Below are 22,852 nucleotides of genomic sequence, written 5' to 3'. Positions count from 1 at the left end.
CCCGGTGTCCTGTCTCGCCGCGCCATCCCTCCCGGTGTCCTGTCTCGCCGCGCCATCCCTCCCGGTGTCCTGTCTCGCCGCGCCATCCCTCCCGGTGTCCTGTCTCGCCGCGCCATCCTTCCCGGAGTCCTGTCTCGCCGCGCCATCCCTCCCGGAGTCCTGTCTCGCCGCGCCATCCCTCCCGGTGTCCTGTCTCGCCGCGCCATCCCTCCCGGTGTCCTGTCTCGCCGCGCCATCCTTCCCGGAGTCCTGTCTCGCCGCGCCATCCCTCCCGGAGTCCTGTCTCGCCGCGCCATCCCTCCCGGAGTCCTGTCTCGCCGCGCCATCCCTCCCGGTGTCCTGTCTCGCCGCGCCATCCCTCCCGGTGTCCTGTCTCGCCCTCTGTTGGCTATGTTCAGGTTTTTCTGCGGAGGCTCGAAGTCAACCTCAATCAGATGAAGACTCTTCATCAGCAACGTCGATTTCAAGCTCGATGTCTGATCCTACATCTGACTCCAACTCATCTAGATTCTGAAGCGTTTGCAATGCTGTCAGTGCGTCCATTCGTTTGGTTCAGCTTGCCATTTTGAACTACACACTTTGTATGTTGTGCTCACTGTCTGATTGGACTCTCCCAGCGGAAATGATATACAATTTCCAGCATTTCATAATAAAATGATTAGACCGGCCACAATTCATCAAAATTACACTATTGTTCTAAATTCAATCACCCTCTTCACCTTCCTCATCGTTCAGTGAAGTCACATGCACCATGATCAGCTTCTGTCTGGTTTCTATTGCCCATTCATCAATTGGCGACAAATGTGCATATTTACATTTGAAGTTATTATGTTACTAGTTTTTGATTAGTAGCTAGAGCAGTGCTTCCGCGTTAGTAGTTATCTGCTGAATACATGGACAGCACAGATATTCTTGGGAAAAGGGACATTTGGAAATAAGCGCTGCACCTCTTGAATTATGTGCGTTATTTGACTAAGGTAAGTGTCATAGAAACTGAATATGCTCAGCAGATTATTGCCAATTTAATCTGGTCACTTATTACGCGTGAAATTAGTTTCGGTGTAGTTTCGGTGTAGTGTCGATGGGTCCGGCTGTGCAGGCTGACTGGCATCGTTTGTTTCCCCGCTCATGAAGTTGGATAGAGTCAAGGATATGTTTTGTATTATTCTGAAGGCCTACTGCAACACACAGCATGTTTTCATTTCCCTTACAGTAAATGTGATTAGTAATAGAGTTATAGTGAATAAAAGAGTCCCGTAGCAGCATATTTTTACAAAGTAAAACGTAAAAGAGAGTGGTGTCAACCCCCAAGGCGCGCGGTCAAATGATTTGCTCCTGACAAAATAGGCATAACACACACTCATCGTTACACTATTGTCTTTCTAAATTAAATCAACCTCTTCACCCTCCTCATTCAGTTAGGCCTCATTTAAATTCAACTGTGAAGGAAGGTGCGCAATTATCGCCCGTTAATCCATTTGTCATTCAGTGAGGAGAGAGAGAGACACATTAACACCTGGCAGGGTACCAACATCCTACAGCACATAGTCTTGGAAGGTTAAGTTAGTAATAGGTGGGGGGAAAAACTGTAATACGTCTCTAAATACGTTTCTGTTTGTGATTATTTTATTTTATTAATTGACAAATGAACAGTGGCGGTTCCAGTGTTACTGTGTCAATGTACAGTTGGTCAGTCTGTGTGACATTATGTTGCCAAAGCTGTGGAGCCAATAATGAACTGCATTGATCGCAGTCAGCCATTGACGTATATTGATAGCTGACTGTCAATGAACCAGTCTGACCCCTCCCTCCCTCTCTTTCTATCTCTTTCCCTTCCTCCTTCCCCCTCTCTCTATCAGGAGGTGGACCAGCGCTGGGCAGAGTACCGCTCTCGTTTCTCCACGCTGATCCAGTGGAGCCGGCAGCACAAGGCCCTCATGGCCAACAAGACCTTCCCACTGGACCCTGTGGAGCTCAAGGTGCTGAGGGGGAGGGAGAGAAGGGGACAAGAAAGGGAGTGGGGGGAGATGGAAAGGGTGATAGAGGGAAGAGAATACAAATGGGGATAAGGGAAGAAGAGAATGGAGGAGAAGGAAGGATAGGTAGAGAGGGAGGCAATGGTGGGGATGAGGGGGACAGGATGTGGGTAAAGATGCTAAATACATGTTTATAAAGCATTTGAGTAGGAGTGCTGATCTAGGATCAGTTTAGCGGGTTTATCCTAATGAATAGGATAATATAGACCAGGGGTGGCTGATCCTAGATCAGTTCTACTACTCGGGCCCAGAAAACTATTAACACTTTTCTGCTTGATCTAAAAATGTCCGTTATTGACATCTAACCTTTTGTCAACACCCTGTCGCTGTCCCACAGGAACTTTACAATGAGTACGTCCATTTCAAGGAGACTGAGATCCCTGCCAAGGAGCTGGAGAAGAGTCGCGTAGAACACCTCTACAAAATGCTGGAGGTAAGATTTGGAGGAGGGGGGGGGGGGGGGGGGGGGAGAGGGAGACTTTAGATTTCTGAAACACGTTGAGACCGCTCAATGACGACAAGCATTATAAAATGGCAGCAGTAGCTGCAAACCTACGTTGATGGTGAACACCGGTTTACCGTCCGCGAGATTGAACGACATACCCGGGAAGATACTAAAGTACCATTACCCTGAGGACACAGCCTCATTTTAACATCAAATCCTATTATGGCATGTTAGACTGGCATGAGTCTTCTGGAAAACAAACTTATAAACAATGACCGGCGATGGAGAAAAGGATATGAAGAGGTGACCTGGTTTCTGCCATCACGAGCGGTCCACACTGTACATCATGAGTCTCTCAGGGGTACTCTGTGTGTGTGTGTGTGTGTGTGTGTGTGTGTGTGTGTGTTATCGAACACCCTGTTCTCTGCACCAGGTCATTTCAACCTCATGCCACTGCCTTGAGACAACAAACTATAATTCCTCCTTTATCAAATCCTCTTTCATTGCCCCTCGGTTCTACTTTCCTAATGTCACCACTGCCCTGCTGACACTCCTGATCAATGGCATATGATGACTCCCAACCCCAAGCATCCAAAACATTTATACTTTGAGACCTGGGTCCTTTGCACTCGAAGTCATGTACTTTGCACACGAAATTCAGAATTTCAAATGTATTTTGTTATTTTGTATGTCAAAGTAAAGAATATGTCGGCATATGTATTGTAGAAGTTAAAAATGATATGCTTGTTTTCCCAAGGTATGGATGGAGTTTGGGCGCATCAAGCTGCCCCTGGGCCTGCACCCCAACGACCTGGAGGAGGAGTGGGGCAAGCTGATCCTGGAGATGCTGGAGAGAGAGAAGGCCCTGCGGCCCGCTGTGGAGAGGTCATGACCCTGACCTTAACCCTTACTGCTGCTAGTGTTTGAGTTTTGTTTATACCAGTAGTCATAGAGACCGAGGCCCTGCGGCCCGCTGTGGAGAGGTCAGCAACACAGGCCTACTTAACCCTGTTACTAACCTTGACGCTGCAGTTCTTAGTGGTGAAACAGCCACTTCCATTTGCGATATTACAACAACAAAGAAGTTACTGCAAACGGCCAACACTTTTTTTTCTCTCATTGCAAGCGCGATAGAAGAGCAAAATATGCACTGCCATTTTTGGGGGGGGGTCATGCTGTACAACGCTTCTCAGCTCGGCAACAGAAACAATAACAACGGTGGTGGGGAGGGCAACCAGTTGCGCTGTTTCATTCCACTGCGGATTCCGTCTTTAACCCGAACTACAGCTGTTAGAGCTAGAGTTAGTTTAAACCGGCAGTTATAGTGAGAGAAGGCCCTGCGGCCCGCTGTGGAGACATGCAGCACACTAACCTAACCCTGGCACGGTACTTACAGACATCACGTAGGGCTACGTGGTCGTGATGCAGATCTCTGCACAAAAACACAGTCTCATTACGATCAGGCATTTCCACACGGAGTTATTTTGCGTCGATCTGTACTCTTCTGTGTTGTGAGAGCGTTGCCCTTGTAGATACTTTAGTGTGAAACATTACTACAACTGTGCTAGAGGCCTAACGTCATTACCTGTTATTTTTCATTTGGGTCGTTTTTTCTGGTTGCACAGTAAACACATTCCATAGACACTGGCTGTATATGAATTAACACCCTTTTCCCTATATAATGCACTACTTTTGAACAGACCCTGGTCAAAAGTAGTGCACTATTTAGTATTTAGGGTGCCTTTTCAGACAAACCAAATGAGTGTTTTGAGCTTGTTGACACTGTGCTGATACTGTGTGTGTCTCCCTCCAGACTGGAGTTATTGCTGCAGATGGCCAATAAAATCCAGAACATGGCCCTGGATTGTGAGGAGAAACTCACCCTGGCCAAGAACACACTACAGGCCGTGAGTGATGCTATGTCTGTGTCACTGTCTGTGTCACTGTCTGTGTCACTGTCTGTGTCACTGTCTGTGTCACTGTCTGTGTCACTGTCTGTGTCACTGTCTGTGTCACTGTTTGTGTCTCTTTGTTTCTCTGTCTCTGTTTATCTCTCTATCAATTCAATTTCAATTTAAGGGGCTTTATTTGCATAGGAAACATATGTTTACATTGCCAAAGCAAGTGAAATGGATAGTAAACAAAAGTGAAATAAACAATAAAAAAAATAAAAAAATGTATCCTTACACTCACAGAAGTTCCAAAATAATAAAGACATTTCAAATGTCATTATGTGCAAATAGTTAAAGTACAAAAGGGAAAATACATAATCATACGGGTTGTATTTACAATCGTGTTTGTTCTTCACTGGTTGCCCTTTTCTTGTGGCAACAGGTCACAAATATTGCTGCTGTGACGGCACACTGTGGTATTTCACCCAATAGACACTCTCTCTGTGTCTCTCTCTCTCTCTCTCTCTCAAATAACAATTCAAAATGTGAAAAAAATTGCATCTATTTTCAATGACTTCTCAATAAACTGAGGAGTAGAAGACAATTATTTCAGAACTTTTACCATTTTTGTATTTTAAATTATAATGACTTCCTGAATTGACTTCAATTTGAATTAACCCCAGACCTGGTCGCTACATGCCTTTTTCAATATGGTGTAGTGTGTCTCTCTCTCATTTCCTCACCACTTATCAATCCCCTTTCTCCCACTTCCTCTATCCCTCTCTCTTACTTTCCCCTCTTCTTCCTCGCTGTTCACACCACTCCTCATCTCCTCTTCCTGTCCCCCTGTTTCCCCCTCTACCCTTCTCTCCTCCCCCGTCCCTCCGTCAGGACATGTCCCTGGTGGAGAGTGGCGAGGCGGTGCGTTGTGAGAGGGAGCTGGGGTTGTACCTGCAGGACTGTGAGGTTCTGATCAGACAGCTCAACCTGGACCTCAACATCCTCCGAGATGAGAAGTACTACCAGGTGGAGCAGCTCGCCTTCAGGTCAGTGGAGGGAGAGGGGGTGGAGGTCCGTTATTAGAGCATGTCGATCGCAATGCCAGGAAAGCGAGTTTGATTCCCGGGACTACCCATAAGTCAGAAATATACGCACGCATGACTGTACATCGCTTTTGATTAAAGCGCTTGCCAAATGGCATATCAATTAGGCGTGGTTATACTGCATCGGTGTAAATGTGACACCCAATGTCGAGTCGTGGCCGATACACTTTAGTGCCTCGTCTGAAGCGTAGCTTGACTGCATATGTCTGTTCTGTGTGTCACAGGAAAAAGGTGTGTCTTTTGTCTTTTTGAAGTCCTCTTTTAACACGTTTGTTCCCCTCCTCCACAGAGCGTCCTGTCTACATGAGGAGCTGGTCTCTCTCCGGCTCCAGTGCTCCAGCGTCTACAGAAAGGGCCACTTCTCCCCGGTGACAGGCGGAGACCGGACGGCCCCGCGGGGGAGCGACAGTGGTCTCTCCCTGTCCACGGGGGCCCAGACCCTGCTGGGGGCAGTAGGAGTGGTGGGGGCGATGGGGACGGCGTTGCTCAGGAGACCCATGTCCCGCTCTCAGCTGGTGGCCATGTCGTCCTCGGAGGACGAAGGAAGTCTCCGGTTCATCTATGAGCTTCTGGGATGGGTGGAGGAGACACAGGTAAGAAAGAAGGGGGTTAGGTAGAGGGAGGGAGAGGGATTGATAGGTGGAGGGAGCTGGGGAGGCCGGGAGGGAGGGAGGGAGGGATGGACAAGTAGAACTGATTGTGTGTCCGTCAGGACGTGTTGGAGCGTGCCGAGTGGGGGGCGGACCTGCCCTCTGTAGAGCAGAACCTCCAGGACCACCAGAACATCCACACTGCCGTGGAGGAGCTGCTGCACAGCCTGAAGGAGGCCCGCAACTACGAGGTACACACACACACACACGAATACATTCTAAAACACATTCTTAGGCACTTGAAGATCTACTGTACATACTGATACACATACTGTAAGTAGACATTAACAGACACTGAATAGGCCTGGGCGTATGCAGTACATAACAACATGGCAGTCACAAACCTAGTCGAAAGAGCCAGATAATGTTTTACTAACTTTTGATATCACTTTCTCCTCAGACGAAAGTCTCTCCGAACTTCAGGAGCAGTTATTCTGACACTTTGGCCAAGCTAGAGCATCTATACTGCAAACTACTGGTGAGTGGCAGGACTTTTTTTTAATCTGTGAATGTGTGCGCGTCAGATTGTTTGTGTATGGGGGGTGTGTGTGTGTGTGCACCCCATTGCATCCCAGTGCGCGTTCTCCGTTAATCCCGTCAGGGTGTGACTGCGCTTGCTGAAGGCTCAGAGGAGCTAGCGAGCGTTAAAGACAGAGTGCAGCTGGTAGAAGCACCTGCTTCTACCACACAGCCCCTTGATCAGCCCTGTAGAAATCCATGGATTCTCTACAGCAGGGAGTTGACTGGGGAGTGGGACAGAGAGCGAGGGGATCGTCTATGTGTGTGCCTCTGAAATAACCTAGAAACTCTTATAGAGCGAACAGCGAGTAACATTTCCTCCTCCCGTCCCCTGTCTTCACAGGAACTCTCGTCATGGCGTCTGCGCTGCCTGGAGAGCCTGCATGCGTTTGTGTGTCGCTGTACAGAGGAGCTGATCTGGCTCAACGAGCGAGAAGAGGAGGAACTGGCCTACGACTGGAGTCAAAACAATACAAACGTCAATGCCAAGAGAGAGCTATACGCCGTGAGTGGACAGGGATAGATGCACACACACACACACACACACACACACAGAGAGAATACACATTTATTTTATAGATATTCCCCTGGGTGCTCCTCTGAATGCTCTGTCATCCTCTCTCAGGAAATGAGGTCAGAGCTGGAGGAGAAGCAGGAAGTCATGCACTCGCTGCAGGAAACAGCTGACCGGCTGTGTCAGGAGAACCACCCGGCCAAACAGACAGTGGAGGTGAGGTTGCCTAGCAACAGAGCTACCAAGGCTGTTCAATGGCCTTTCAAAAATATTGGCTTTCCAGCTACGGTACTTATCAGTACAAACAGTGCTGCTATCGATGTTCCCCTGAAAATAAGATTGTCAGTACATTTTGTACTTTATGTTTGGACTGTGGAGCTTGACTGTGATTCGAATAAAGAGCTTGAGAAATGTGTATCCAGGAAGCTTCCCAGCCGAAACAGTTCGGTAGATTTTGTGAAAATATTATGATATTTTGTGACATTCTTGTTCGTTTTGGACTTTGGTGAAGGTTTTTTTGGTAGTTCGGGCACACACATATTTGTTTCTGGAGGCAAGCCGAAGTTCGTGGTCGAAGTCTATGCACCCTTAGTTGGTGTTTGGCCAACAGTAGGGATTCTTCAATAAAGTCTCTGTTGTCAGTCAATGAGAGACGACTCGTTTTCATGCCATTTTTGGAAAATACTGCATCAAACATCTTAGTTAGATGTAAAATTACGCGACTAAGATCGCTTCTGCAACAACATCACAATTAACGACAGATTTCTTGAGATATTTTAGACTATTTTGAGGAAGTGTATACTGGCTACGGCGTCTCAAAATGGACAAATCACTTTTTAAGGGAGTATGCGAGCACACTCGTTTGGTTCGCCTAGATGAGTTTGTCTAGACGCCAGCCGAACTGAAGCATGCTGATGCCTTAACACCCCCCCTCCCCCATACCCCCTCCCTCTCCCCAGGCGTACAGTGCAGCGCTGCAGACCCAGTGGCAGTGGGTGCGCCAGCTGTGTGTGTGTGTGGAGCAGCATCTCAAAGACAATACTACCTACTTCCAGGTGGGAAAGTTGAACAAAGTCTCTTTACAAAGTTATACCTTGTACTATTACGTTATACCTGTAATACCCATCTGGTCCTTTACAATGTCAATTGTTTGTGGCTTTTCACATAGACACCGTCATATAAGATCAAGATGAAATGAAATGAATTTGTCTATTTACTACCTATGTATGTTTTGACTTGCCCTTAATTGGGAGTGTAAAGCTATTTCATCTTCTAAAACCTGAAAATAAGCTGAATAAAAATAGCTTTAATACTAGGTTAAATATAGAATATCTCATAGGGTCTAGCAGCTGTTTCTGGATTACATATCAGTCCTGATGCTGATCTCTGTGTGTTGCGTTCGTATTGCCTCCTGTCAGTTTGTGAGTGACGCACGGGACTGCGAGACGTACCTGCGTCAGCTCCAGGACACCATAAAGAGACAGTACACCTGTGACAAGAGCAGCAGGCTGAGCAAGCTGGAGGACCTGCTGCAAGACTCTATGGTACGTTCACTTGTTGTTCACTAGACTATTATTCCCCCAAATGCCGTTGGACCAAACCTTCAAATGCACCCCACTAATTTGACAAAACACCTAAACTCCTGCTAATTCTGTAGCCTAACAGTTAGTTTGGTCTAATCATTCAGGTATGTGCCAGTGAAAAGCTTAGGCACACGATTATAGCTTATCCACATTTTAAGCTAATAAGCTACGTCACCTTGACACTTCTGACTCGCTTAGTAACATTATCTACGGCTAGCTGAGGCTAATGTCATGCTAATACTGTAGACGTTGGCTAGCTGTTGACACTGTAATTCTTACGGGCTGTGTAGGCCCGTCTAATCTACTGTAGTCTGCCTCCGCTGATTCACGCCACCACCATGCACCCCGACACACAGCAGATGGTACACTTGGAGCGGGCACGACTCCGCGGGCCTAAGCACTGTGAGCAGTGGGCGTATCCTCCCTGGACATAGAGATGAGAGGGTGACTGGCTGTCTGACACAGGTCTAGGCTAGTGGGGAATGATCGAGGTGTAGACACTAGAGCGGATAGACTGATATTAAAAGTAAACAGTCATGGAAGGGAAAGGTGTTGTGCCCTTAGCGGCCGTGATAATACTTGTAGAAGTCAATGTAATTACACTGCGTGTTTACATTCCTACAAAAAGTATGATTACGTGGTTTATATGGAGGGGGGAATGGATGGCCACTCAGGATATATACACGTAGATGTGTTTGTTGCGTATCTCGGAGTGTTTCATACGTGCTCGCCTCATTTCAAGATACCGAATTATGAGCACTTCACCGCGCTCAGTTTGAGGCAGCATGTGTGTTTTTGTTCTGAAACGGGGTATTAAGCACTAGGAGGTTGATTACTTTTCCAGTGCTGTGTGTGTGTTCTCACTGGGGAGATTAAACAGGACTTTGACGGATGCCTCCTTTGCTATATTCCATAAAAACAACCACCAAAGCACTATTAGACTGATGCAATGCCTTTTATGATTATTCTAACTAATGAAAATACCTCTACCCATTTAACTCACAGTTCATTCTTCCATTTCACAATACATTCTTTCAAATAATACAATGGATAAGTAATGGCTATATCAATGGATAAGTAATGGCTATATCAATGGATAAGTAATGGCTATATCAATGGATAAGTAATGGCTATATCAATGGATAAGTAATGGCTATATCAATGGATAAGTAATGGCTATATCAATGGATAAGTAATGGCTATATCAATGGATAAGTAATGGCCATATCCCAAAATGTATCTGAAGTGGCTGTTTCTTAACGTCCTCCACCATTTTGTTTTCCGTATTGGCCTCTTGACTCATGGTCCACCTCTAATAGCGCTAACCCGTTGCTAATGCTATTTCAATGTTAATTGAAGCCCTGAAGGGCAAGTCATATTAGTGCTTCCCTCACTCTGGCCCTTAGCTCAGCTTAAGCCTCTATTAAACCTTAATTTTGTATTTTTATTGAAACCTTTATTTAGCTAGGCAAGTCAGTTAAGAGCAAATTCTTATTTACAATGACGGCCTACCAAGAGGGGGTGGCAGGTAGCCTAGTGGTTAGAGCGTTGGGCCAGGAACCGGAAGGTTGCTAGATCGAATCCCTGAGCTGACAAGGTAAAAATCTGTCGTTCTGCCCCTGAACAAGGCAGTTAACCCACTGTTCCTAGGCCTTCATTGTAAATAAGAATTTGTTCTCAACTGACTTGCCTAGTTAAATAAAGTTTTTTTTGTTTTTTTTTTTAAAGCAAAAGTCCTCCTTCGGGGACGGGGGTTGGGATTAAAATACAAAAAATATAAGTAAAGGACAAAACACACACCATGACAAGAGAGACAACACCACATAAAGAGAGACCTAAGACAACAACAGCAAGACAGCAACACCCTCAAACAGGGAAACAGATCCCAATCAAAGGTGTTATCACATGCTCCACTAAGGCAGTTATTTATCTTATAACTTGTCCTTGTGTTAAAAATGATGTGGGTAAAACAAAGCGTGAATTGAAAGTACAAATCTCGGAGTACCATTAGGTGCAAAAACTCGACTTATCCAGTTGCGGCCCACTTTTTAGAAGCCACTCGAACCACTCGAGTTCGGCCCTACCTTATATCGGCATCGAACATGTCACTCTCCCTAGGAGGGGGGGTGACCTCGACAATGTATTGTTAAAACGAGAGGCTGCCTGGACCTTTAATTTAAAGACCCTTGCTCCCTTCGGTCTCAACGTAGACTTTGATCTGAAGCCATTCTGGTGATTGTGATTTTGCTATTCGTTGCAAATGTTTGTAGGCCTATGTAGCCAAATTGTATCTGTGATCGTACGCTATCGTTCATGTTTTTGGTATGTTATTTTTATATCTGAGAATTAACCAATGATATCAGGCCACACCCGGCCCTGACACCTGTATGTGTCCTTTGACACTATATAAACTCGTCACCCCGCGGTGTTTGTCATTATACCCTGATGAAGACAGCTTGTCTGTCAAAACGTTGGATATTAGGTTATTCAATTATTGTATCTGAGCTCCTAGAGTGTGCGGCTCTCCTTACATTTTTCAAGTATTCTACCCAGCACCTCGCCTAAATAGGTGTGTGTTTCTTTCGCCTCTAGAGCAATATATGACAACACGGCACGATAGCAACACAACATGACAACAAACATGGTAGCAACACAACATGGCAACAGCACAACATGGTAGCAGTACAAAACATGGTACACACATTTTTGGGCACAGACAACAGCACAAAGGGCAAGAAGGTAGAGACGACAATACATCACGCGAAGCAGCCACAACTGTCAGTAAGACTGTCCATGATTGAGTCTCTTAATGAAGAGATTGAGATAATGAAGCTTTCTGTCAGGAAATGACACCATATAATAAATGTATTTCTACATGTCAATATGAGGAGTTAAGCTAATGTTAATGAATGTTCATTTATTTATAATTACACTTTTATTTACTCCTTTTTCTCCCCAATTTCGTGGTATCCAATTGGTAGTTACAGTCTTGTCTCATCGCTGTAACTCCCGTACGGACTCGGGAGAGGCGAAGGTCGAAAGCCGTGCGTCCTCCGAAACACAACCCAGCCGCACTGCTTCTTGACACAAGGCCCACTTAACCCGGAAGCCAGCCGCACCAATGTGTTAGAGGAAACACCGTACACCTGGCGACCGTGTCAGAGTGTACTGCGCTCGGACTGCCACAGGAGTCGCTAGTGCGCAGTGGGACAAGGACGTACGTCCCTGCCGGCCCTGACCACGACGACGCTGGGCCAATTGTGCACCGGCCCATGGGTCTCCTGGTCGCGGCCGGCTGCGACAGAGCCTGGACTCGAACCCAGAATCTCTAGTGGCACTGCTAGCACTGCGATGCAGTGTTTTAGACCACTGCACCACTCGGGAGGCCCCTGGGTTGAATGTTTAATAGATAGTTTAGCTAGCAGAAAAGCTCATTCCGAGTTAGCTAGCAAACATTGTCACAGTGTCACCAATTGGTGATTGTAAGCTAAAATCACCAATGGGACTCTGTAGCTATGCTATTGAGCTGAGAAAGGATATTCTGTACATGATCAATTCGGGGACTGTGGAGTTCAATGGAATCAATATGTATGGAAATTATTTTTCCATATACTGTAACAGTGCAGGCCTATAGTATCACAAAAGCTTACCACTTCACTGACCTGACTGACTGACTGATTTGATTGGTTAAATGATTGACACCCTCACTGACCAATGGCTGTACCTCACAGGAGGAGAAGGAGCAGCTGATTGAGTACCGCAGCTCGGTGGCTAGCCTGGTGGGCCGGGCCAAGACGGTGGTGCAGCTCCGCCCCCGCAGCGCAGAGAGCACCCTGGGAAGCACCACGCCCATCCGCGCCATCTGTGACTACCGGCAGATAGAGGTACAGCACCCCTCACCACACCCACACTATCGTGACAATACCAGGGTCATGTTCATTAGGCACCAAACGGAGGAAAACAGAGTCGCACAATGAGGAACTGCCTGGACTTAAACATTTTTTATAAAAACTCACTTTGAATAAGTTTTCTGTTATGTGCGAATACAACCCAGGTCACCTTACCTCCCTTTACCTAACTGTATCCTTCCGCCAATTGTTTCTTCTCTGCCCTGCACAACCCTTCTCAGCACCACCTACACCTTAGCAATCCAATATGGTGCATCTTCAAGCAATCAGCTTTCATCATTGGCTGCTTTCACCATGCCATTGTTGGTCTATAGACCCAGTCAACTTGTCAGATAAAAAACATGTTTAGTTGCTTCAATAGCATCTATTATTCAACTGTGAATTTAAACTGTGTTCCCCACATAGGTTTTTAGATGTACGGTGTTGATTGCAAGAGTGCTGCATTAGAGCTCTTGAAATGTTGTCTAGTGGCACTACCAGGCTGCAAAGACATCACTTGACATTATTATGTTGCTTGAGAACAGATAAGTAGTCAGATTTTGGCAGAGTGGGCTCAGTTCTCCTTAGTATTCGTGATCATGCTTTTGACCGTCATATCCTACTCATAGGGACATTCAAATGGCCTTTTTTTTTTAATGGCTCAACTTTTTCAGCGATTTATTTTTCAGCTAAGAACACAGCAATATTGGATTATGCCATTCTATCATACTGGAAAGCCAACACTTGTTAAAGAGCCCACGGTAGCCACTCCAAAGTCAAGTAATGATTCATGAGAAGAGAATACCTTTTGGCCACAGACACCCCACTCACCTCGCACTCACATTAACATGCGAAGCCTGTCTACAACCAGGCCCAAAGTGCTGCGTGATGCTAGCAGAGAAGCTAAACGCTAGGAATTATGAATTTCTCCCACTTATGCAGACTCAGGCAAAAATCAGAATCCGCATTACTACTCCTGTGGTATTGCATAGGGACAGGAGGTGCAGTGATTACTGCAGGGGTGCATCTCAATAGTCATGAGTGGCTTCCTCTTCTCCTTCATCTGCGACTACTAGAAACACACACACACACACTTTTCCATTGACACCAACTATGGGCCACTTTAAAGTAAACACACATGACCCGGTACAAGGTCTTCATGACACGATCGCAAAATAATCTTTCTCTCCCCTCTTTTATGTCTTCTCCATCCTACCGTTTCCCCTTCCTACCCTCCATCTTTCACTCCTCCGTCTCTTCCTCTCTCCCTTCTTCTCGTGTGTCCGCTGGGCTGTCAAGGCTAACGTTCAGGTATTACTGCCAATGTTCACCTTCTCTCACCTCAGCGCTCAGCTTTTACACGGCACACTGAATACTCCCTGGTTACTCTACGCTCTTATCAAGTGATTTAGGATCAGTTTTTCTTTATATCGGTTGGATTCACGCCCATTATTAGCTGAAGTCCCAGATCAGTTGGTAAAAGCGTGACGTAACCACACGACTGAAAACAGTATCCCTGGGTTACTCAGTCAGCGAGACTAGTTTAGCCAGAGTCGTAAGCTTTCTGTACATTTACTTTGCAGTATTTCTGTGTGTGTGTGCAGGGGATGGGGTGAGAGGGGGGTGGGGCTGGGGGCAGTTGTTTTAGATGCACAGACCTCGCTTTGCTGAGCTAGACAATTATTTGTTTTTTTAATAAAATCAATAATGAAGAACTTCGGAAAGCACATCCGTACTATGCCAATTTGAAACTGCTACTACCCGAGCTCTCTGTATTTGTTGGCCAGATGTCGACTAATATTGTAATGAGTGTGGGCACGTCTAGCCATTTTCAGTCCAAAGGATACTGTTTTAGTCCCATGGTTTGTAAATGGCTGCTCGATTCAGTATGGCACGGTTCTTGTGGTAGATTCTAGTTTCTCTTTCAGTTGTTAGGGCTTTTGCTAACCACATTAAACTCATGAACGCTTGCATTTTGGCTTGTATTATTTGTTTGTTGCCGCAAACCTTTGTTTCCATTTGTTTTCCCTCCACCTTCCCTTCTCTGTATATCTGTACCCCCCCCCCCCCCCCCTCCTGTAGATCACCATCAGCCGAGGTGAGGAGTGTGTGTTGGCGGACAACTCTCAGAGGACTAAATGGAAGGTGATCAGCCCCAGTGGAAACGAGGCTATGGTGCCGTCAGTCTGCTTCACCGTGCCACCGCCCAACCAGGAGGCCATGGACACCGCCAGCAGGTACACACACACAGTTCACATACATAGACATGCACGCAGGCACACACATGAGCAGATCAACACACATACTTACACACAGGCGGATGCACACACACACACACACACACACACACATACCTAACCCTGCTGTATATTGAAATGTAATTCCATGTGTTGTAGGATGGAGCAGCTGTACCAGAACGTGATGTCTCTATGGCACAATCTACACGTCAGCATGAAGAGTGTGGTCTCCTGGCACTACCTGCAGAAAGACATCAGGACCGTCTCCTCCTGGAGCCTAGACACGGTTAGACATACTGTTTTAACTCTACGTGTCAACATCCAAGTCTTCAACCACATATATCTCACATAACTGGTCTATTTCTTATAGTTTCTTCCAAGCATATTTCTCTCTTCTGCGCTCTCTCCCGCGCTCTCTCTGTCCATGTCGCAGTACATCTATGACGGACATATCGTATTGCTCTCGATCTCTCATCTGTCTGTCTTCAACTACATTTATCCCACATAACTGTTCTATTTCTTATACACTGAACAAAATATAAACGCAACATGTAAAGTGTTGGTCCCATGTTTCCTGAGCTGAAATAAAAGATCCCAGACATTTTCCATACACACAAAAAGTTTATTTTGCTCAAATTTTGTTCACAAATTTGTTTACATCCCTGTTAGTAAGAAATTCTCCTTTGCCCAGATAATCCATCCACCCGACAGGTGTGGCATATCTAGTAGCTGATTAAACAGCATGTTCATTACACAGGTGGACCTTGTGCTGGGGACAATAAAAGGCCACTCTAAAATGTGCAGTTTTGTCACACAACAAAATGCCACAGATGTCTCAAGTTTTGAGGGAGCATGCAATTTGAATGCTGACTGCAGGAATGTCCACCAGAGCTGTTGCCAGAGAATGTAATGTTCATTTCTCTACCATAAGCCTTACAACCGCAGACCACGTTTTATGGAGTTGTGTGGGCAAGCGATTTGCTTATGTCAACATTGTGAATAAAGTGCCCCGCGGTGGTGGGGTTATGGTATGGGCAGGCATAAGCTACGGACAACCAACACAATTGCATTTGATACTGTGATGAGATCCTGAGGCCCATTGTGAGGCCCATTTTATTTTAAGGTATCTGTGACCAACAGATGCACGTCTGTATTCCCAGTCATGTGAAATCCATAGATTAGGGCCTAATGAATTTATTTCAATTGACTCATTTCCTGCTCTCTCCCTCTCACGCTGATAGCTTTTATCTCATATTACTTACTTACTTTATGGTGCAATGTCCCTCTGTCATACATCTTCCTCCTCCATCTGCTAATGTGTTCATATCGACTTCATGCCTTATTACCTATGAATAATGGCTTAATGCATGTTAATTAATACATATATCAACAGCACTTTAGGGACCGCAACCGAAATAAGTATCTGACTTTATTGTGCTATCCCTGTCACGTTTTCTGAAATGTATATACTGTGTGTTTACATGCTTTTTTGACTGGCATATAAAATCAACCACTACTCTTAAATGTATCTGACGTACACCTCTCTCTCCCTAACCCCTCAGGTACGTTCCCAGACCCCTGTGGCGAGGGACCAGGCTCTGGACCACTTGGAGGCCCACCTGGCTGACTTCCTCTCTGACAGCAAAGAGAGCGCCCTCTTCACCCCGACCGAGAGACGCGAGTTGGAGAGAGACGCCCACACCGCCCAGGAACACTGCCAGGACCTGCTGGTCAACATGGAGACAGGTAGATGGACAGATACGGTGTCTCAGTCCCAATTCCCCAGCCTTTTCCCTGATGTGTGCACTTGTTCACTCCCTTACTTGGATTTAAAAGCAGAGGATTGGTATTGGAGGCATTGCGTACACAAATCCTTTGGTTTTAAGTGCACGAGGGGTAGTGCACGTTTCAGGGGAAAGGGTGGAGAATTGGGAGGGAGTGTAGAGATTGGCTTACTTTGCTCACATACTTACTTACCTTTACTTGCTTGGTAGTATTTAGATTCATACAAATTATTTATAGAGCACATACAGTTGAAGTCGGAAGTTTACATAAACTTATGTTGGAGTCATTAAAACTCGTTTTTCAACCACTCCACAAATGTATTGTTAACAAACTATAGTTTTGGCAAGTCAGTTAGGACATCTACTTTGTGCATGACACAAGTAATTTTTCCAACAATTGTTTACAGGCAGATTATTTCACTTAGAATTCACTGCATCACAATTCTAGTGGGTCAGAAGTTTACACAAAATTGACTGTGCCTTTAAACAGCTTGGAAAATTCCAGAAAATGGTGTCATGGCTTTAGAAGCTTCTGATAGGCTAATTGACATCATTTGAGTCAATTGGAGGTGTACCTGTGGATGTATTTCAAGGCCTACCTTCAAACGCAGTGCCTCTTTGCTTGACATCATAGGAAAATCAAAAGAAATCAGCCAAGACCTGGTTCATCCTTGGGAACAATTTCCAAATGCCTGAAGGTACCACGTTCATCTGTACAAACAATAATAATCTGTACAAACAAATCAATCCCAGAACAACAGCAAAGGACCTTGTGAAGATGCTGAAGGAAACGGGTACAAAAGTATCTATATCCACAGTAAAACAAGTCCTATATCGACATAACCTGAAAGGCCGCTCAGCAAGGAAGCCGCCATAAAAAAAGCCAGACTACCGTTTGCAACTGCACATGGGGACAAAGATTGTACTTTTTGGAGAAATGTCCTCTACACAGAGGGAAACAAAAATAGAACTGTTTGGCCATAATGACCATCGTTATGTTTTGAGAAAAAGGGGGAGGCTTGCAAGCTGAAGAACACCATCCCAACTGTGAAGCACAGGGGTGGCAGCATCATGTTGTGGGGGTGCTTTGCTGCAGGAGGGACTGGTGCACTTCACAAAATAGATGGCATAGAGAAAGGAAAATTATGTGGATATATTGAAGCAACATCTCAAAACATCAGTCAGGAAGTTAAAGCTTGGTCGCAAATGGGTCTTCCAAATGGACAATGACCCCAAGTATACTTCCAAAGTTGTGGCAAAATGGCTTAAGGACAACAAAGTCAAGGTATTGGAGTGGCCATCACAAAGCCCTGACCTCAATCCTATAGAACATTTGTGGGCAGAACTGAAAAAGCGTGTGTGAGTAAGGAGGCCTACAAACCTGACTCAGTTACACCAGCTCTGTCAGGAGGAATTGTGGGAAGCTTATTGTGGGAAGCTTGTGGAAGGCTACCCAAAACGTTTGATCCAAGTTAAACAATTTAAAGGCAATGCTACCAAATACTAATTGAGTGTATGTAAACTTCTGACCCACTAGGAATGTGATGAAAGAAATAAAAGCTGAAATAAATAATTCTCTACTATTATTCTGACATTTCACATTCTTCAAATAAAGTGGTGATCCTAACTGACCTAAGACAAGGAATTTTTACTAGGATTAAACGTGTGAAACTGAGTTTTAAATGTATTTGTTTAAGGTGTATGTAAACTTCCGACTTCAACTGTAAATAGTTCACTCAAAAGACAAATGTGTGTCTGTTTTGCATGGGTACAGGAAGATCGACAGAGTGCATCCCCTCACTTCACCCAGTCTTGGCTTCATCCACATTTGGGGCTTGAGGGCAACATTGGGGATTCTAATGAAAGGGTTTTCTGATGGTGCATTGACCCAATTAAGTGGGATTGAAATTCAATTATCTCTCTTGTCTTATCTCCCCACTCCCGCCTGTCTCCATTTACTCTCCCCCTTTCTCTACCCCTTCCTCTCTCTCTTTTTCTTTTCATCTTTCATCTACTCTCCCCCTCTTTCCACCACCTCCTCGCTCTCTCTTTCTCTCTCTATTTCTGTCCCTCTCGCTCTCTCCAGTGGAGAAGGATGAGTCTGTCTCTCGGTCCTACCTGTCAGAGCTCCAGAATATTAAACTGCGTCTGGAGGAGGCGGAGCAAAGGCTGATGCGCGGCATTCAGACTCCTCCCCCTAGCAACCGATCGGGTGACAGCGTCGACAACACTGTTCAAATTGCAGAGCAGGAGGTCAGAATTGCGCCACAGCCCCATCTGCTGGTCACCAGAGTCCTAACCCTCTTATTCATCTGCCAACGAAAAGGAGACCAGCACTAACTTTATTCAGTTGCTTTCATTTATTTTCTTGTTTCAACTTAATGCTGTATAATGAATATGCAAATCAAGACTAACCCTTATTCCCGGTGTCAGAAGCTGCAGTCGGACCTGGAGGGTCTGCGGACCAGTCTTGGTGAGGTGTCGCGTCGCTGTGTGAGTTTCTTTGAGGAGAAGCCCACCTCCTCCAGTGTCCCCGTGCTGCGCTCTGAACTCAACCTGGCTGTGGAGAAGATCGACAGACTACACAACCTCTCCTCCGTCTACCTGCACAAGTGGGTTGGCCGCACGCATGCGCGCGCACACACAGTCAAAATACTCTCTCTTAACCAATATACTTGACTAAGTATCACGCGCTTCCCCTTTTTCTCTCAGGCTGAAGACAGTAGATGTGCTGATGTACAGCTTGCAGGCCGCAGAGAGCCAGGTGAAGAGGTACGAGAGCAGGCTGAGTGAGGAGGACATCGTCCCTGCAAGCACCAACGCCATCCAGGCTCTACGGGAACAACTGGGGGTAAGAGACTGGCAGATACAATGAAAGACCAAACTATCTACTAATCCCACTAATTCAGATACTGGGTAGTATAAACGCATGACAAAGTTATTAATGCCCACAAAGACGATGCATGGACCAATATTACGATTTGTCTGTTAGTGATAGGAGTGTGTCTGTGTGCTGATTCTCTGCGTCTCCCCTTCACTCCAGACGTGGCAGTCGGAGCTTGAGGACCAGGAAGGGGTGTTTAGCTCCCTGCAGTCGGCGGTACAGAAGGCCCGAGAGGCGGGGACTCAGCTGAACAGGCTCCACCCAGACCGCAGCCCGGAGCTGGAGCGCTACCAGGAGAGAGCCACCCAGCTCACCGAGAGGTGGGCCGGAGTCAAGAGACAGATGGACACACGGTGAGTGGGGGACGGATGGCTGCCTGGATGGATGGATGGCTGGATAGATGGAGTCAGTTTATCAGATCATTTTTTATAAAAGTCTTATGTGAAGCTTAATCCTTACTCAGTATTTGTGCTGTAGGTTTATGCTTAAATTAATACAGTATTTCCTTGAGAAGGTTGAAAACCACCATTCTGTTTAAATGTGAAATAGAGAAGAGCATAGACCCATATCACTGATTGGGTACTTTATTGAATGGTATGTGATGTGTTGGTGTGTTTTTCCAGGCGAGGGGAGCTAGAAGCCCTGGGCTCGGTCCTGCAGCAGTACAGAGATGGTCACTCTGCTCTGATCCACTGGATAGAGGAGACCACTGAGAGACAGGAGAACACCCAGCCTGGAAAGACTGACAGCAAAGTCCTGTCTGAACAACTAGCACAACAAACGGTGAGAGGGATGGATGGAGACCGAACGAGACGGGTAGAAAGAGTCGGGTAGAAAGAGTCGGGTAGAAAGAGGCGCAACGAGACGGGTAGAAACGAACGACTACACAGTAGATAGATATTGACCCAGCCTTAGAGAGAGGTTCATTGGGGGGAAAAAAGACATGAGCAATAGCTTTGTTTAAAATAGGCTAATGAGGAGAGTGATTGAAACTAATGGAAGATCTGACTGTGGTTGAGTGACATCTGTAAATAACATCTATTCTCTTTGACCTGATTCTCTCCTCAGGCATTAGTAGCCGACATCGAAAAGAACCAGACCAAACTGGACGAGTGCCAAACGCACTCAAAACAGTACTGCACCTCTGTCAAGGTAGAGTACAACATCACTTTGTCATTGTAATGTAGAGATACGTTTTTTGGATGATTGGAAAATGACCCCTAAGTAAGCATTTCACTGTTAGTCTACACCTGTGGTTTATTTGTTGTGACAAATAAAATGTGATTTGATGTCTCAAAATATGATTATTCTTGCTATGTGTCATATATTTTAAATTGAGGTAGGCTACTGGATAGCCAATTTCCACACTAAATGTCCCATAACAGTACAACATACAAAATAGTCATTTTCTGCTTGCTGTAAATAAGTTACACGTGTCCGTATCTGTGTCCTTCAGGACTACGAGCTGCAGCTGATGACATTCAGAGCGTTTGTGGAGTCGACACAGAAGTCGACCGGGAAGAGGAGGAGGATGCACTCTTCATCAGACGCCATCACGCAGGAGGTGAGGAGAGATGGAGAGGAGCGTCACAATGTGGCGAATGTATTTCTAGAAATATGTGCCAATGTCGTCGTGCGAAGCCAAAAGCAAAGAGATTTCTTTGCCATTCCAGTTCATGGACTTGCGCACGCGTTACACAGCCCTGGTTACCTTGACGACGCAGCACGTCAAGTACATCAGCGATGCACTGAGAAGACTAGAGGAGGAAGAGGTACTGTATGTCTCGCTCTTTTTCCGTTTTTCATTCTCTCTTCTGGTTTCTTCAACCTGTGTCTGTCAGATTTATTGTCTGTACCGCCAATCAGTTTCTATCATAGTGACATAATCTCCGCATCCACCCCCCCCCCCCCCCCTGCAGAAAGAGGTGGAGGAGGAGAGGCAGCAGAGGGTAGGCCAGGTGTCAGAGCTGCTGGGCTGGGTCAAGGGCCTCCAGGGCCGAGCAGGGGACCCCTCCGCCGAGTCATCCATCGCAGCGCAGGAGGTACAGAAATATGAAATGCATCTAGTAGATTATGGAATTGAATATTATATGCATCCACTGTTCTTTCTTATATCATACTCTCTGAGCCGATAAAATACATTTACCAGTTTTAACTTTTTTCAAATGTTAATTTGTGTTGTGTTCATAGGCCGTGAGTGAGCAGTTAGCGGCTAAGAAGGAGGAGGTGGCTAAGGTTATCAGGAACACCCAAGTCTTCCTGATGTCTAAACAGGCCAGCAAGTAAGTTCAGATTTCTCTTACACACATTAATACTACTGTATAAACACACATACTGTATAGGGCACTCAGTAACATCTCACCTATATCCACACACACACACACACATACAAGTTCAAACTGACAGAAACGTTTGTCCTCTAGGTTGTCCCCAGAGGAACGTGCCCAGGTGACCTCCCAGCTGGACGAGCTGACTGCCACCTACAGCCAGCTGTGTGACAGTTCCACCGCCCAACTGCAACAGCTGGTGCAACAGCAGGCCAAAGAGGAGCAGAGAAAGGTAGAGTGGATGGAGGGAGGGCAGGAGGTAGGGTGACTGGGAAAGCAAAAGGGAAGAGGGAGGAGAAGGGCGGTTGCGCCTCAAGCCGTAAACTCACTAGCGAGTTGCCAATGCGAGCTTACGACATTGCTGTTCAAGTGTGTTGCTCACTGACAATGTCTGTCTGCCTGTTGTGGATTTTGATGTTCTGAAATGGAATATGCTCACGAGCCGAGCGCGTTTGTGTGTGAGCGAGAGTGTGTCGCATGCTGTGTTGCCCGTCACCACGTGTGCATTTTTTGACACCCATCATCCGCCATGCTGAATGTTGTTACCTCATAGACTCGGTTTGGTTTAACAGCCATTTCGTGTGTAATTGCATGGTGAGCCCCACTCACTTGCACCAGCTTGCAGCCGTGTCACCCATCATCATCATCGTCATCAAACTCATCCGCTTAAAGACTAATCTATGGCCACCAATTGGCGTAGTAGTCGGTGAGCCGAAGAAGTCATGCTACCATTTAGCTATAGTAGCTTTTTGATAGGAGGTGCGACCTCAGTCTGCCTTCATAGTCACAAGATAGTCACCCCATGTTAGACCCCATGTTAGAGCACATTCGCAGTCACCCCTCCGTATGCTCCACATCACTTCTGAGCGGTCATTAGTAGTCAGTGGGTGTTACACTAAATTACAATGGTTATTTACTGTCCCCACACGTTAGGTAGACTGCCTTTTTTATGTTTCAGCCATAAACCTACAGAAGCGGATACATCCTCCCT

General features: G+C 46.0%; 1 protein-coding gene across 1 annotated transcript in view; it reads left to right on the top strand.

The window, feature by feature from the left end:
* The window catches only part of LOC120022370 (microtubule-actin cross-linking factor 1-like), a 273,215-nt gene that overhangs the window by 147,606 nt on the left and 102,757 nt on the right, over window positions 1-22,852 (top strand). Inside the window, exons 9-35 of the mRNA XM_038966262.1 lie at window positions 1,860-1,979; window positions 2,374-2,469; window positions 3,239-3,366; window positions 4,295-4,388; window positions 5,265-5,419; window positions 5,766-6,069; window positions 6,189-6,317; window positions 6,527-6,604; window positions 6,989-7,150; window positions 7,271-7,375; window positions 8,119-8,214; window positions 8,578-8,703; window positions 12,474-12,626; window positions 14,712-14,866; window positions 15,026-15,152; window positions 16,429-16,612; window positions 18,737-18,903; window positions 19,084-19,262; window positions 19,363-19,501; window positions 19,694-19,887; window positions 20,158-20,317; window positions 20,603-20,686; window positions 20,991-21,098; window positions 21,208-21,306; window positions 21,454-21,600; window positions 21,725-21,816; window positions 21,958-22,093. Coding sequence (XP_038822190.1) covers window positions 1,860-1,979; window positions 2,374-2,469; window positions 3,239-3,366; window positions 4,295-4,388; window positions 5,265-5,419; window positions 5,766-6,069; window positions 6,189-6,317; window positions 6,527-6,604; window positions 6,989-7,150; window positions 7,271-7,375; window positions 8,119-8,214; window positions 8,578-8,703; window positions 12,474-12,626; window positions 14,712-14,866; window positions 15,026-15,152; window positions 16,429-16,612; window positions 18,737-18,903; window positions 19,084-19,262; window positions 19,363-19,501; window positions 19,694-19,887; window positions 20,158-20,317; window positions 20,603-20,686; window positions 20,991-21,098; window positions 21,208-21,306; window positions 21,454-21,600; window positions 21,725-21,816; window positions 21,958-22,093 — 3,717 coding nt within the window. The remainder of the gene's footprint in view (window positions 1-1,859; window positions 1,980-2,373; window positions 2,470-3,238; window positions 3,367-4,294; window positions 4,389-5,264; window positions 5,420-5,765; window positions 6,070-6,188; window positions 6,318-6,526; window positions 6,605-6,988; window positions 7,151-7,270; window positions 7,376-8,118; window positions 8,215-8,577; window positions 8,704-12,473; window positions 12,627-14,711; window positions 14,867-15,025; window positions 15,153-16,428; window positions 16,613-18,736; window positions 18,904-19,083; window positions 19,263-19,362; window positions 19,502-19,693; window positions 19,888-20,157; window positions 20,318-20,602; window positions 20,687-20,990; window positions 21,099-21,207; window positions 21,307-21,453; window positions 21,601-21,724; window positions 21,817-21,957; window positions 22,094-22,852) is intronic.

This window comes from Salvelinus namaycush, chromosome 27 (assembly GCF_016432855.1).
Source record: "Salvelinus namaycush isolate Seneca chromosome 27, SaNama_1.0, whole genome shotgun sequence".
Taxonomy (NCBI): Eukaryota; Metazoa; Chordata; class Actinopteri; order Salmoniformes; family Salmonidae; genus Salvelinus; species Salvelinus namaycush.
The sequence above is the reverse complement of the archived record's forward strand: the minus strand, read 5'-3'. Positions and strand labels throughout refer to the sequence as shown.